General features: G+C 52.1%; 2 protein-coding genes across 2 annotated transcripts in view; one reads left to right on the top strand and one right to left on the bottom strand.

The window, feature by feature from the left end:
- Positions 1–15,442, top strand: part of zbtb4 (zinc finger and BTB domain containing 4) — a 335,405-nt gene extending 319,963 nt beyond the window's left edge. The window contains exon 3 of the mRNA XM_068023736.1: positions 5,167–15,442. Within this exon, the coding sequence (XP_067879837.1) occupies positions 5,180–9,922 (4,743 nt within the window). The 5' untranslated portion in view covers positions 5,167–5,179 and the 3' untranslated portion in view covers positions 9,923–15,442. The remainder of the gene's footprint in view (positions 1–5,166) is intronic.
- The window catches only part of LOC137357328 (solute carrier family 35 member G3-like), a 388,413-nt gene that overhangs the window by 340,274 nt on the left and 31,105 nt on the right, over positions 1–17,034 (bottom strand). The window lies entirely within an intron of this gene.

Below are 17,034 nucleotides of genomic sequence, written 5' to 3'. Positions count from 1 at the left end.
GCGAGGGGTCTGTGTCGCGAGGGGTCTGTTTTGCGAGGGGTCTGTGTCGCGAGGGGTCTGTGTCGCGAGGGGTCTGTTTTGCGAGGGGTCTGTGTTGCGAGGGGTCTGTGTTGCGAGGGGTCTGTGTTGTGAGGGGTCTGTGTTGCGAGGGGTCTGTGTTGCGAGGGGTCTGTGTCGCGAGGGGTCTGTTTTGCGAGGGGTCTGTGTCGCGAGGGGTCTGTGTCGCGAGGGGTCTGTTTTGCGAGGGGTCTGTGTTGCGAGGGGTCTGTGTCGCGAGGGGTCTGTTTTGCGAGGGGTCTGTGTTGCGAGGGGTCTGTGTTGCGAGGGGTCTGTGTTGCGAGGGGTCTGTGTCGCGAGGGGTCTGTGTTGCGAGGGGTCTGTGTCGCGAGGGGTCTGTTTTGCGAGGGGTCTGTGTTGCGAGGGGTCTGTGTCGCGAGGGGTCTGTTTTGCGAGGGGTCTGTGTTGCGAGGGGTCTGTGTCGCGAGGGGTCTGTTTTGCGAGGGGTCTGTGTTGCGAGGGGTCTGTGTTGCGAGGGGTCTGTGTTGCGAGGGGTCTGTGTCGCGAGGGGTCTGTGTTGAATATCTGGTGATGATAACTTCAAAAGTCCTTTAATCGCTGTGAAATGCTTTGAGATGTCCTGAGGCCATGAAAGAAAGGCGCTATATAAATGCAAGTCTTTATTGCTTTCCACCTGTAGCAGAAACATTAACTGCATTTGTCTAATTTGCAACTTTTCCATTTAGCTATAAATATCGACAGCGTACGTGCTGAAGAAAGAATTAATTGTCTTTGAAGCTTCTTCAGATGTCCTCAAAGACATAAATTTCTCATCCTTGTTTTCAATCCCCTCCATAGCCTCGCCCCTCTCCCCCTCTCTGTAACCTCCTCCAGCCCCTACAACCCTCCGAGGTCTCTGCACTCCTCCAATTCCAGCCTCTTGACCATCCCCCGATTTCCATCACTCCACCATTGGCGGCCGTGCCTTCAGCTGCCTGGGGGCCCTAAGCTCTGGAATTCCCTCCCTAAACCCTCTCCGCCTCTCTCTCTCTCTCCTCCTTTAAGACGCTCCTTAAAAACCGACCTCTGTGACCTAGCTTTAGGTCGACTGTCGTAACATTCCCTGAAGAACTCGCTACCACAGGGAGTGGTTGAGGTGAATAATATCGATGCATTTAAGGGGAAGCCGGATAAACACACGAGGGAGAAAGGAATAGAAGGAAATGCTGATAGGGTGAGATGAAGAGGGAGTGGGAGGAGGCTTGTGTGGAGCAGAAACACCGGCACGGAACAGATGGGCCGAATGGCCTGTTTCTCTAACGTAAATTCTGGGCAATTCTGTTTAGCTGGGTTTATGTCTGATGACGCTTCTCTGAAGCGCCTTGGGACATCTGACCGCACTAAAGGCGCAAAAACATACGCAGGTTTTTACCAAGGTTTCTTTTTTAAACAAGTATTTTGTTCAGAACTCGAGCTTTGATTGGTGAGTCGGCTGCTCGGGCCCGTGGCTCAGTCACGCCCTGCCAGCTGTGGTCGCCATTTTAACACAGCTGTGTTGTGCTCACACACGATGGCTGAGTGAGTCGAGATGGCTGGTAGATTGACTGCCGTGTGACGCAGAGCCAAGGCAGAGATTCCTGTGCTGTGCCAGGCCAGCGATTCACACACACACACACACACACTCAGCACCGTGCATTTTACTTCCTGCCAACTCTATCTTTAATCCCTATTAATGCAAAAGTCTGCTCCCCCTTCTTCCCTCCTCCTGCGGCTCTTCAGAAGAAAGCCTGTACATTTAAACAGAAACACTTCTTTAAAAAAAAGAGCTTGCTGTTTTTATCAGCAGTTGAATGGTCAGGGATTTGAGCACATGATCCAGCGTGGCACTCAGGAAGGGCTGTTTGAACAAGATGCCAAACTCAAGGCCCCGTCCGCCTGCTCAGATGACGGTCAAAGATCTGAAGCTGCTATTTAAAGAGGTAATGGGTAAGATACTCGGAGCCAGCATTTATCCCTTCATTAATAACTCCAAGGAACCCATTTATCTCACTGCTGCCCTTCGGAACTCTGTGATGTGTAAATTAGCATTGAAAATGATCTTTAAAATACACTCCGGAAACATTTGGCCGGCAAGCACTGGGTTGTGAAAGGTACAATTTAAATGCGAATTCCTGGTCCCCTGCTCTCCAGAAATTGCTGATTCATGCTGAGGGATCAACAGCAGAACTGTGCTCAATAGTTGTTCGTTGCTCAGGGTAGTGAGAGATCTGGAGCAATGATGGGTAAATGCAGCTGAGCTACAGATCGGCCATGTTCTGGTTGAATGGTGGAACAGGCTCAAGGGGCTGAATGGCCTCCTCTTATCCCTGTGTATAGTTCCGTAGGTGGTTGTTCACCCAAGTGGTCGTTTGTTGTAAGTGAGGTAAGACTGTGAGTGCTGACAGGAGAGTCAGACACAGACAGCAGCACCGGGAAACACTGATCAGTGCTCAGCCATTGTCCACACTTACTGCACGCACACACAGACACAGACACACACACAGACACAGACACAGACACACAGAGACACAGACACACCCACAGACACAGACACAGACACAGACGCACACACAGACACACCCACAGACCCAGACACACACACAGACACAGACACACCCACAGACACAGACACACAGACACACCCACAGACACAGACAGACACAGACACACCCACAGACTCAGACAGACACAGACACACAGAGACACACACAGACACACCCACAGACACAGACACAGACACAGACACAGACACACCCACAGACACAGACACACACACAGACACAGACACACCCACAGACACACACACAGACACAGACACACACAGACACAGACACACACAGAGACACACATAGACACTCACACAGACACAGACACACCCACAGACACGGACACAGACACACCTACAGACACAGACACACCCATAGACACAGACACAGACACATAAAGGCACAGACACACACAGACATAGACAGACAGACACACACAGACACACCAACAGACACACACAGACACAGACACACACACAGACACACACACAGACACACACACAAACACAAACACACACAGACTCAGACACACACACACAGACACACACAAACACAAACACACACAGACACAGACACACACACAGACACAGACACACACACAGACACACACAAACACAAACACACACAGACACAGACACACACACAGACACAGACACACACACAGACACACACAGACACACCCACAGACACAGACACACAGAGACACAGACAGACACACCCACAGACTCAGACAGACACATACACAGACACACAGAGAAACACACAGACACAGACACACCCACAGACACAGACACACACACAGACACACACAGAGACACAGACACACCCACAGATACACACAGACACACCCACAGACACAGACACACACACACACACACAGCCACAGACACAGACACACAGACACACACACAAACACACACACTCTCACTCACACACACACACACATACAAATACACACACACAAACACTCACTCACACACACACATACAAATACACACACACAAACGCACACACTCTCACTCACACACACACACACACATACAAATACACACACTCTCACTCACACAAACACACATACAAATACACACACTCTCACTCACACAAACACACATACAAATACACACACACAAACACACATACTCTCACTCACACACATACAAATACACACACACAAACACACACACTCTCACTCACACACACACATACAAATACACACACACAAACGCACATACTCTCACTCACACACACACATACAAATACACACACACAAACGCACACACTCTCACTCACACACACACACACACATACAAATACACACACACAAACACACACACTCTCACTCACACACACATACAATACACACACACAAACGCACACACTCTCACTCACACACACACACACACATACAAATACACACACACAAACACACACACTCTCAGTCACTCACACATACAAATACACACACACAAACGCACACACTCTCACTCACACACACACACACATACAAATACACACACACAAACGCACACACTCTCACTCACACACACACACACACATACAAATACACACACACAAACGCACACACTCTCACTCACACACACACACACACATACAAATACACACACACAAACACACACACTCTCAGTCACTCACACACACACACATTCACACATGCACTTGCACACACACTCACCCAGCATTTTATTATTGTTTTCTATCTGAAGGGTAATGTTTGGACTGTGATGTATGGAGGTGACTGGTGCTTTTTTTTAAGATAACTGACAGGCGGGATCTGGAGTCCTGAGGATGGAGGTCCTGAGGTCCAGGAGAATTGGGAAGATCGTGGATATCGGGAGAGGTGTGGGTGGAGCAGAGTCTTTCAGTATGAGAAGTGCAGGGTCTATCAGTCTGCTGGTGGAAATAGAGCCAGGAAAATCAGACGTTAAGTGCCCTTGGCCCCTTTCAGACCATCAGGTGCCAACAGTAGTTCCTGCCTCAGCCACCTCCCCTTGGGCCATTAGCAGATGTTGAGAGGGCAGTGAAGGGTTTCAAAATGCTGGAGGTGGGACAGAACGAGAGAACACCAGTGGGGAATGAATGTACTTGAAGTTAAAGACATTTCTCTGCACGTCTCCCGTCCTCCCAATGGATTAATGGAGATGTGGGATAGACTCCTAGATAAAGCAGCAACTCTCTGTCGATTAACACCTTTAACTCAGAACTGGATGAACACGTGAGTAGCAGCAGAATTGTGGGTTCGAAACGTCAGTATAGAGAGAGAGAGAGAGAGAGATGATCAAACTCTGTGGAACATGGCAGTCCCTGGGCTGGTAGGCGGGGGCTGAGCAGGCGGGGGGGGGGGGGGGGGGTGGAGGGGGGGAGGGGTGATGTGGAGTGGAAGGCAAGTCGGTTTGATTGACTTACTGCTCAAGGCAGGAAGAAATGTTCCAGAACCTTCCTGCGGGAGATTAACCGATTGGCTAGAGTCCATGATAAGGTAGACTGTGCATGATCGATTGAAGGAATGGGCTGCGTGGCTTTTTCATGCGTCTAATGGTCTTCCTGTCTTGTGTTTTTTTTGTAGGTTCGAAGACAAAATGGCGTCCAGTTTTGAGGTTATGGACAGAAATCATTCCAAGGTTCTCCTTCATGAATTAAACGAGCAGCGGATCCAGGGCATCTTCTGTGACGTGACCATCGTGGTGCAAGACAGCAAATTCAAAGCCCATAAAAATGTCCTGGCTGCTTTCAGCTGCTACTTCAAGGAACTGCTGGCCAGTCAGACACTCTGGGCAATGGACCCAGTGCTGGAACTGAGGGAAATGAAGGCTGAGGTCTTTGCAAAAATCCTCAACTTCATCTACAGCTCCAGAGTGGTGATTGAGAGGCTGGAGGAGGCCAACGATTTAGCAACTGCTGGACATCGGTTGGGAATCCATTTTCTGAAAGATTTGGTTGAGATGACCTCTCAAACCAGAGCCTGCAATGATCGATTGACATGTTCATCTGCCCAGTCTTCTGTCTCTCATTCATCTGACTTTTCTCAATTGTCCCAAGGCACTAAAGTGGACAATCACGACTGCACTGGCAGCAAGAGTTTCGAGGATAATGTTGGCCCGCTCAAACTGTGGCCCACCAATTCATTTTTCACATCAAAAGCTTCAGCTGGCCCATCCTTTCCAATTGATCTTACAGCATCCACTAGTAGACGGTCTGGTGATGTGGAGAGACCTTCCTCCGCGTATAATTCCCAAACACCATCCAGTCGGCCAGAAAGTACAGGAAATCATCCCTCAGAACATTCCCAGGCAGCAAGCTCCGATCAGGAGGAAGACAGACCTCCACTGTGTGAAGAAGGTAACGAGTCCTGCCCCAATGAGAGTGGCCCACTAACTGGCCTCTTCCACAGGGACTTCTTAAAGGGACCCTCGCAAGACTCGACGGAGGAGACAAATGAGGCAGCAAAGCGACTTTACACTCTGAGCACCGTGGCCTTCAGAGGGCTGGGCTTCAGTGTGGAGGAGGCAGCCAATCCTGAGGTTCTGAGCGCCCCCCCAGAAAAGGAGCCAGTGGTCACCCTCGCGGGGCCCGATGCCGCCTGGAGTCAGCCGCCTGTCAACGGGCCCCCCGAAGAGGAAGCGGGCATCACTGAAGACCTACCCGCTGATGCCCCAGCTGCCACAAGCTACCCACCCGGTGGTCTCCCATGTGGGCACTGCACCCGTTCCTTCGGCACTACTGCCAGCTTGAGCCTGCACAGCAAACTTCACCGGGCTGGCAAGACCTTGAGCTGCCGCTACTGCCACAAGTCCTTCATCCATGTCAAGCGGCTGCACACCCACCAGATGCTGTGCCGGCGGGCAGACAGGCCCCCCTCCCCCGAGGGCCGTCATTCTCCGGCAGACCAGGAGAACCCAGGGGCAGCCGGGGCAGAGCAGGCCTCGGGCCTGGACTCCACCCAGCCACTGGACCTGATGCTGGCGGAAAGCGGGCAGGTCAACGCAGGCAGGAAGCAGCGGGCTGTGCCGCGAATGGAAATCCTCACCGAGGAGGAGCATTTCATGAAGGTGGTGGACGGGCACCTGCTTTACTTCTGCGCTGTCTGCGAGCGCTCCTACGTGACTCTTTCCAGCCTTAAGCGGCATGCCAACGTCCACTCCTGGCGCAGGAAGTACCCCTGCCGCTACTGTGACAAGGTCTTTGCCCTGGCAGAGTATCGCACCAAGCACGAGGTATGGCACACGGGTGAGAGGAGATACCAGTGCATCTTCTGCTGGGAGACCTTTGTCACCTACTACAACCTGAAGACACACCAAAAATCTTTCCATGGAGTTGACCCTGGACTCACCATCAGTCAGAAGACTCCCAACGGAGGCTATAAACCAAAGCTCAATGCTTTTAAGTTGTACCGTTTGTTGCCCATGAGGTCGCAGAAACGACCGTATAAAACATACAGTCACTCCGTCTCGGGCGACCTGCTAAAATACGCTCAGAATGTGCCCGTTACCTTGCCAACCGATGTCTCATCCGAGAACGACTTAGCCACTTTATCTCATGCTTCGCCAGCCAAATATGTTCAGGAGAAGAGCCGAGCCGTCAGCTCGCAAAGTCCAGAGAGTCAAGAACTTCCCTCTGCCCAGGACCCGCTTCACAGGCCAACACAGGGGGCGTCTCTGACAGAGAGTGCTCAGAACGGAGGCTCACCGCAAAGAAGTTTCTCCGGCAGCCAGTCTGCGACCTCTGGGCATGACCAGGCAATGCCAGACAAGGACAGTCACCCGAGCGAAGGGGATGTGCCGCTTCCCCAGCCTCCCTCAACCTTCCCGAGTCCCGAGGTGGCCACTCCGGTCCCTTCCGTCATCACTTACGGGCATCCCACCTCCTCTGTGATCGTGCATAGCAATGCTTTGCCACCAACGATTGCTCACCGGAACCAGTCCTCGGTCATCGCCTACAATGGCAAGTGCACCCAAGAGAAGGTTGTTGGCGCCCCATTGCCTGATTGCCAGGCCCACGAGCCCGTCGCCTCCCTTGTTGCCCGGCCAACGAAGAAGCAGGCCTTGAAGGACTACGTCCAACTACAGGTACAGCCCTCCAGTGCCTGTGCAGCCATCAACCAAAGACACAACCGTCAGAAAGAGTCCAGATACCAGAAGCCAAAGAAATATTTCTTGCCAGCAAAAGGCAAGACCATGACCTACATGGCCAAGCCAGCGTGCGCAGGAACTGCCTCCGAGAGTCGCAGTGCCCCTCTGTGCCAGATCACCGTGCGCATCGGGGAGGAGGCCATTGTGAAGAGAAGGATCTCAGAGTCAGACCTGATCCGAGACAAGGGCAGCACGAGCAAAGGGAGAAGGTCCGAGGGTCTTCAGGCTGGGGGGAAGAAGCATTGTACGGATGAGGCAGAGAGGGAATCCCAGCAAAAGAGTGACTATTTCCTGGGCAACGATTCCGGGGACGAAGTCAGCGACAATGACACGGATGACAATCTCTGGCGACCGTATTACTCGTACAAGCCCAAGAGAAGAGCAGGCGGCTTTCACAAGACCAAGAAGTCAGGTTGGAGAAGGAAACTGCGGTACAGACACTCCGCCAGGTGGCTCCAGAGAGCTGCCAAGGGTCCAGATCGAGAGGCAGTGATGGAGCCCATGGAGGGCTGCTCCCAGGAGCCAGAGCTGAACGAAGACAACGTCAAGGAGCTGGAAAGTTCTGTCCAACTCGACCTCACCTCCTGCGCCGAAACATTCTCCGATCGCGCACTGTCGGAGCAGCACAATGCCGAGAGGGTTTTCGCCTGCTCCACCTGTGGAAAAGAGTTCTCGGTTCTCAGGAACCTGCGGAAGCACAAGCAGTCCCATTCGGCCCCGGTGGAGCTGAGCTGCCGCTCCTGTGACAAGGTCTTCACCTTGGCCAAGACCCTGAAGAAACACGAGAAGACACACAGCAGCCAGAAGCTGTGGCCCCCTCTGCCCCAGACTCCGCAGCAGACAGCAGAAGCTCCGAAGCAGGCTCCCCACAGTGCCGGGAGGAAAGGGCCCGGCCGCCACACGTGTGCCCACTGTTCGAAGACTTGCAAGACCGCTGCAGCCCTGGGTAGACATCAGAAGCGGCACCTGGCAGAGGACAGGTTGCGTGCCCCACGGGTGGATGAGACGTCAAGCCTGGAACAGGCTGGAGTCTCATTGGAGCCAAACGAATCATTGGAAAGAATGACCAGAGCCGCTCTTTGCCCTTTGCCCCCTGAAGAGACTGCCTCTCGCTCAATACAAGGGGATGAGAATGGGGTAAAGGGGGATCCACCAAATGCAAGAGCAGGAGAGAGTGTTGAGATGGCCCAGAGTGAGGACCAACTGCAAATGATTGCACCTTATGCCAAGGGCTGTGATGGGGACAACAACGCCCAGGAAACTGAGATGAGTCCTGCAGGGGAGAGTCCCTTGATCTCCGGCCAAGATCCCATACATACTCCCAGAGCCAGTAGCGAGGATGCCCCAGTGCAGGAATTGATGGGGACAGCCAGAGCAGGTAATCCGATGAGCTCGATACACCAAATGATGATGCTGCATGGAGGGGAGTCACGCCAAGCAGATACGCCAGAGATGAGGATGCCCTACACAAACGCCAGCGCCCCAGAGGACCAGGTGCAAGAGATGCTCCCATCGCGTTCAAGGGACGGCTCCCCAGGTACCAGCAGGCAAACCATGCCCGGCTCGCCTGCAACAGAGCACAACTGTGATGGAGCAGCGATGCCTTGCATCGAGGACGCTTGTGAGGGTTCCCCGCCACAGGAAATGGCGGAAGTGAGGGAGGAGGGCCGGAACTTCCACACACTGGAGCCCATGATGCCCCATGAGGCGGTGGGCTTTGAGGAGAGTGACCAAGTCCTGGAGACTGGCACAGACTCGGAATACCCGGTCCAGGAGTTCCCGATACCATTGATTACCAGTGGAAACTGCCGCTCGCACACCGAGCTTGATGGCAAGACACTTGCTTTCCATCCGGGCACCATCCGGTTCAAGGAAGGGGATGAAGACCTGAGCAAAGTGGCATTCTACCAGGACCCCTACCAGCTGGTGTACGGCCACCAGCTCCTGGCTGGCACCTACCCATACAACTTCACCCACGTCTCGCCACTGCCAGTGGCGCTGAACATGGTTATCCGGGACGAGAAAGGGCAGCAATTGCCACTCCTGCACAGGATGTTCGTCTACCCGACCCCCTGCCGGGACGAGGCTCCGCCCCTCCCTCCGCCGCCGCCACTGGGCGCCAGCGGCAACGGGAGCCACGATGAGGTGGGCCGAGAGCTGCTGGCTAGGGAGAAGGGTGCGCCGATGTACTGAGCCCCGTCCTGGGAAGCCAGTCGTAGTACCTCAGATGTAGCTCCGCAGTCACACCACCAAAATTCAACGTTCTAGGTTATCGCACTGTGTTTGTGGGGAATTGTGGGGAGTGGGGTACAGGGACTCATAGGCCAAATTGGTCAAAGTGATGGGTCAGGTTGGCCAAGGTGGGGAGTCAAGTTGGCGAGGTGATGGGTCAAGTTGGCCAAGGCCATGGGTCAAGTTGGCCAAGGTCATGGGTCAAGTTGGCCAAAGTCATGAGTCAAGTTGGCCGAGGTGATAGGTCAAGTTGGCCAAGGTCATAGGTCAAGTTGGCCGAGGTGATAGGTCAAGTTGGCCAAGGCCATGGGTCAAGTTGGCCAAGGTCATGGGTCAAGTTGGCCAAAGTCATGAGTCAAGTTGGCCGAGGTGATAGGCCAAGTTGGCTAAGGTCATAGGTCAAGTTTGGCCAAAGTCATGGGTCAAGTTGGTCAAGGTGATGGATCACATTGGCCACATAGGATGGCCAAGCACCATCCAGGTCTTCTTGTTTGACCAAAGTCCTTAAAGGAAATACCCCGAGACAGAAGTTGTATTGATAACATTGCCCCCCCCCTCCTCCCCCCACCCGCCCCCCCACCCCGTCCTGTCCCGGTGCGATTTCATTTGCTGCACTTTTACACCACTTGGGTTTTTCTCGGTCTGGAAAATAGATGAATTTTTAACATTCTGCGCGTTATCACTGGTGAGATGTCACATTCACCAGAGGCCGGCACTGAGAGGAGCTTCCAGTTAGAGAGATGGTCAGTCAGTAGGCTCTTTGAGACTGATCACTGATTGGATTGACTCAACAGGTTTCAGACCCACTCGTAACCAATGGGAGTGGGTCAATTGTTGATTTTGTGTTGGGTTCCTCTACCCCTCCAACATCTCCTCATCTGGAAATAGGAGGCTAACAGTCACCCTGCAAACATGGCAGCCAATCTTTGGCTACCATTGGGCAACTGATGATTGCAAAGCGGACTTGTTTTCAGTGGGAAAGACTGACAGATCACACAGTGGTCACGCCTCCAATTGAACAGACGTTTGAGAAAACCTGAGAGTGAACAAGTAGCAATCACTCACAGCACACATATGTTGGAGTCGGTTTACGTCTATCGCCATTTTAGACAAGTTTAGATGCACCATAGGAAGGCAGGAAGTTGAGGAGCACAACCCATTCACCTTGGCTTGTCCTTGTCATTTGGACCTATGTGTAGTTGGGACCAATCCTGTCTCTTAAACAGAAAACAAGTTCAAGCTAACCTTAGAAATAAATGTGAATCAATCAAAACAAACTTTTCAATCCACATATTAGATCCAGACTACAGCACCGAAACTGGCCATTCAGCCCATCTGCTCCGTGCTGGTGTTTCTGCTCCACACGAGCCTCCCCCCACCCCTCTTCATCTCACCCTATCACCATATCCTTCTATTCCTTTCTCTCTCACTTTTCTGATGGCACAGCACTCCTGTCCTGTGCAAAACAGCACCTGATCTGTGAGCTAGTTAGATTGGAGAAGCTGGGGTTGTTCCCCTTGGAGCAAAGGAGATTGAGGGGAGATTTGATCGAGGTGTACAAGATTACGACAGGTTCGGATAAGGCAGACAAAGAAAAGCTGTTCCCATTAAGTGGTGGTACAAGGACTTGGAGACACAGATTTACGGTTTTGTACAAGAGATGCAGGGTGGATGTGAGGAAGAACTCTTTTACACAGCGAGTGGTAATCACCTGGAACTCGCTGCCTACGAGTTTGGTGGAAGTGGAGACGATCAATGATTTCAAAAGGAAATTAGATGGGCAGTTGAGGGAAATAAACTTGCAGGACTACGGAGATAGAGCGGGGCAATAGGACTGACTGGATTGCTCTACAGAGAGCTGGCATGGACTCGATGGGCTGAATGGCCTCCTTCTGTGCTGTAGTGACTATGAATCAATGCCACAGGTGTGCATGCTAGAATCTCCATATCTATAAAGTTAAGTCTTACATGACTCAAACATTCCACCTGTCAAAACAGACTGGGGCAGGAGGGAAGAAATGAAGTCACTTAGAATCATAAGCACAGAAGGAGGCCATTCGGTCCATCGTGCTTGTGCTGTCCCTACGGCAGAGCAGCAGCACAAAACTTACATTTTCCAACCTGCGCAGCTCCCTGATCAAAGAACAGTGAAACTACTGATTGACCTGAAATTAAAGCAGTTGTTTAGTCCTGAGTGTGAAGAGCAAAGAGAGGGCATAATACCCATGTGCGCACCCCAAATCTCATTCCCTGCCTTCTCTCTTCCTCGGTTTAAAAATGATCATTCTTGTTTTCAAATCCCTCCATGGCCTCACCCTCTCCCTATCTCTGTAATCTCCGCCAGCCCCACAACCCTCCGAGATCTCTGCGCTCCTCCAATTCCGGCCTCTTGACCATCCCCCGATTTCCATTGGCGGCCGTGCCTTCAGCTGCCTGGACCCTAAGCTCTGGAATTCCCTCCCTAAACCTCTCCGCCTCTCTCCCCTCCTTTAAGACGCTCCTTAAAACCGACCTCTTTGACCAAACTTTTGGTCGCCTGTCCTAAGATCTCCTTTTGTGGCTCGGTGTCAAATTCTGTTTGATATTCGCTCCTGTAAAGCACCTTGGGATGTTTTACCATATAAACGCGCTTTGCCCTGGTTTCCAGGCATTGATTGACATGAGATTGTGTTTACTTAACAGCAATTAGGCTGCGAAGCATCATAAAGCCCTTAGCGGCAGAATAATACTCCAGGCATTTCATGGCCATTACGCTCCTGTACTTTGGAGTCAGTTGGGGCTTTTAACCGAAGCTGCACATTATACCTTGCCCAATTTTAATGGACAAATGGGCCGGGTGTAAAGCCTTATCCCATCCGATTCCTAAATGAGCAGGATAGGTTAAAATTGAGCCCCTGTGTGTCATCTGACTTACTGTAACCAATAGCACAGGAACATAGCTAGTAATATATACAAATATTAGTAGATCATTTTATCCCTACCTTTATCACGAGAAATAGCAGCAGGAGTAGGCCACTCGGCCCCTCAAGCCTGCTCTGCCATTTAATAAGATCATGGCTGATTCCCTACTTCAACTCCACTTTCCCACACCATCCCCATATCCCTCGATTTCCATAGTGCCCCAAAATCTATCGATTCCTGCCTTGAATATACTCAACAACTGAGCATCCACAACCCTCTGGGACAGAGAATTCCAAACAGTCACAACCCTCTGAGTGAAGAAACTTCTCCTCATGACCTGGGTCACCAACCTCTGATTTCTCCTCTAGCCTCCTAATCTTTCTGGGCTATGGTTACATGTTGGCATGTTCCTGATAGCAACCACCCTCTCGTCCCAAGTGGACAGTTTTGGAGTTTATTCCCCTTCCCCCTTGCTTGGCTGATGCCAACACTCCTCACCATTAGCCCTCAATAATCACCCATGCCCCTGGCCTGGCTCTTCTCTCAGGCTCAATCTGATGGTTCACCACTCAAGGGACTATGGGTGAACTTTAAAACTCACACCTTGTCCAGTATAATGGCCACCTCATTCTACCATTGCTCCATCTTGGCCTGCTCCCACTGCCGGAACCCCAGTCCACCCTTCATCAGCTCTGGGCTTGATTCCTCCTTGCCACTGTCCCTACCTCTTCTCTCCCTCTCTCCTCCCTCACTCTCTCCAATCTTCCCCTCTCTCCCCGTCCATTGTTGTCTCTCCTCTCTCCCTCCTCACTCTCGTTATCCTCTCCCTGTCTCTGCCTCCTCCCTTCTTTCCATCCCTCCCCCCTCCTATCCTCCCTTCCTCCTCCCTCCCTTCCTCCTCCCTCCCTCTCCTCCCCCTCCCCCTCCCTCTCTCCTCTTCTCCCTCACTGGCTCCCTCTGTTGTCTGCCTCCAGTTATTAATCTTCTCTTTAATGTTTTGTTATTCGAACCATAATTTCCAGCCAATTGGAGCCAACACAGAGTCTCCTGTTTGCAATCGGATGACTCATAATTTCCTTCACTGACTGTTAGCCAACTGCGTGATATACACACATTGACACACAGACACACTCACACACACGAACATACACTCACACACTGACACACACACACATTCACGCTCAGACACAGACACATTGACACACAGACACACTCACACACACTAACATACACTCACACACTGACACACACACACAGACACACTCACACACTGACACACTCACACAGACACACTCACACACTCACTCACACACACACTCACACACACTAACATGCACTCACACTCACACACTGACACTGACACACAGACAGACAGACATACTCACACACAGGCACACACAGACAAATACTCACACAGAGACACACGCTCACACAGACACACACTCACATTCAGACTCACTCACTCATTTGCACACAGAGCCACTCACTCAGCGCACACACACTCACACACAGACACACAGACACACACTCGCACACAGTCACACACAGCCACACACTCACACACAGACACACATAGCACAGACACACACTCACACACACTCACACACAGACACACACTGACACACTCACACACAGACACACACTGACAGACACACTGATACACTCACACACTGACACACACACGTGTACTTATACTCACGCAGAGACACACACTCACAAACTGACCACACTCAAACACACACAAACAGGCACACACTCACACACAGACACACACACTCACACACAGACAAACACTCACTCACACAGACACACACTCACACAGAGACACAACTTACATTCAGACTTACTCACACACACACACTCACTCACTCATTTGCACACACACTCACACAGATACCATGAGCCACTTAGAAGCATCACTGATGCTGAACCCTGATACCCCACACTGTCCTAATCACACATACCCCATCCATAGTCTCACATACACAGGCACCCACAGCACTGTTTGAAGATTTTTAGAAGGTTTCACTGCTAACTCTCACACATTAGGCATCTGCAATCTCACACACTGCCTTCTGGGTCCTAGTGCCCAACGAATATTCTCCCACTGAACTGATCCACACTTAAATCCCTCCTGATAACCCAATCACCAGGACCTCAGACACCAGGTGTTGGGTTGGATATGGTAACAGGCTGTGGGTGGGTGAATGGAGTGACCCATAAAACGGTGGGGTTGCCCTGTACACTGTCCTTTCACAATCGCTCCATTGAACTCGAAGAACTGGGGGGGAGGGAGGTAATTTTCAACTTACCACCAGGGTGGAAAAGCAGCACTGCTGGTTGGGGCCTGTGTAGAAACAGAATGGATGGTCAGATGGAAACTTGGACCCAACAGGGCACCTGACCGCTGTGCCAATTGTATGCTATGGGGGAGGGGGGGGAGGTGAGGGAGGAAGGTGAAAATGGCCCTCATGCACTTGAAAAACTTGATTCCTGCCATCACAATCTGTTTTGTCCATCTCTGCCTCTCTCTCTCTCCATCTCGCTCTCTCTCCATCTCGCTCTCTCTGCCTCTCTCTCTCTCCATCTCGCTCTCTCTCCATCTCGCTCTCTCTGCCTCTCTCTCTCTCCATCTCGCTCTCTCTGCCTCTCTCTCTCTCCATCTCGCTCTCTCTCCATCTCGCTCTCTCTGCCTCTCTCTCTCCATCTCGCTCTCTCTCCATCTCGCTCTCTCTGCCTCTCTCTCTCTCCATCTCGCTCTCTCTGCCTCTCTCTCTCTCCATCTCGCTCTCTCTCCATCTCGCTCTCTCTGCCTCTCCCTCTCTCCATCTTGCTCTCTCTGCCTCTCTCGCTCCATCTCGCTCTCTCTCCATCTCGCTCTCTCTGCCTCTCTCTCTCTCCATCTCGCTCTCTCTGCCTCTCTCTCTCTCCATCTCGCTCTCTCTCCAACTCGCTCTCTCTGCCTCTCTCTCTCTCCATCTCGCTCTCTCTGCCTCTCTCTCTCTCCATCTCGCTCTCTCTCCATCTCGCTCTCTCTCCGTCTCGCTCTCTCTGCCTCTCTCTCTCTCCATCTCGCTCTCTCTCCGTCTCGCTCTCTCTGCCTCTCTCTCTCCCCATCTCGCTCTCTCTGCCTCTCTCTCTATCCATCTCGCTCTCTCAGCCTCTCTCTCTCTCCATCTCGCTCTCTCTCCATCTCGCTCTCTTGGTCTCTCTCTCTCCATCTCGCTCTCTCTGCCTCTCTCTCTATCCATCTCGCTCTCTCAGCCTCTCTCTCTCTCCATCTCGCTCTCTCTGCCTCTCTCTCTCTCCATCTCACTCTCTCTGCCTCTCTCTCTCTCCATTTCGCTCTCTCTGCCTCTCTCTCTCTCCATCTCGCTCTCTCTCCATCTCGCTCTCTCTGCCTCTCTCTCTCTCCATCTCGCTCTCTCTCCATTTCGCTCTCTCTGCCTCTCTCTCTCTCCATCTCGCTCTCTCTCCATTTCGCTCTCTCTGCCTCTCTCTCTCTCCATCTCGCTCTCTCTGCCTCTCTCTCTCTCCATCTCACTCTCTCTGCCTCTCTCTCTCTCCATCTCGCTCTCTCTGCCTCTCTCTCTCTCCATCTCTCTCTCTCTCCATCTCGCTCTCTCTGCCTCTCTCTCTCTCCGTCTCGCTCTCTCTGCCTCTCTCTCTCTCCATCTCGCTCTCTCTCCATCTCGCTCTCTCTGTCTCTCTCTCTCTGCCTCTCTCTCTCTCCATCTCGCTCTCTCTGCCTCTCTCTCTCTCCATCTCACTCTCTCTGCCTCTCTCTCTCCATCTCGCTCTCTCTGTCTCTCTCTCTCTGCCTCTCTCTCTCTCCATCTCGCTCTCTCTGCCTCTCTCTCTCTCCATCTCACTCTCTCTGCCTCTCTCTCTCCATCTCGCTCTCTCTCCATCTCGCTCTCTCCATCTCGCTCTCTCAGCCTCTCTCTCTCTTCATCTCGCTCTCTCTGCCTCTCTCCATCTCACTCTCTCTGCCTCTCTCTCTCTCCATCTCGCTCTCTCTCCGTCTCGCTCTCTCTGCCTCTCTCTCTCTCCATCTCACTCTCTCTGCCTCTCTCTCTCTCCATCTCGCTCTATCTGCCTCTCTCTCTCTCCATCTCACTCTCTCTGCCTCTCTCTCTCCATCTCTCTCTCCGCCTCGCTCTCTCTGCCTC

This window comes from Heterodontus francisci, chromosome 48 (genome assembly GCF_036365525.1).
Source record: "Heterodontus francisci isolate sHetFra1 chromosome 48, sHetFra1.hap1, whole genome shotgun sequence".
NCBI classification, from domain to species: domain Eukaryota; kingdom Metazoa; phylum Chordata; class Chondrichthyes; order Heterodontiformes; family Heterodontidae; genus Heterodontus; species Heterodontus francisci.
The sequence above is the reverse complement of the archived record's forward strand: the minus strand, read 5'-3'. Positions and strand labels throughout refer to the sequence as shown.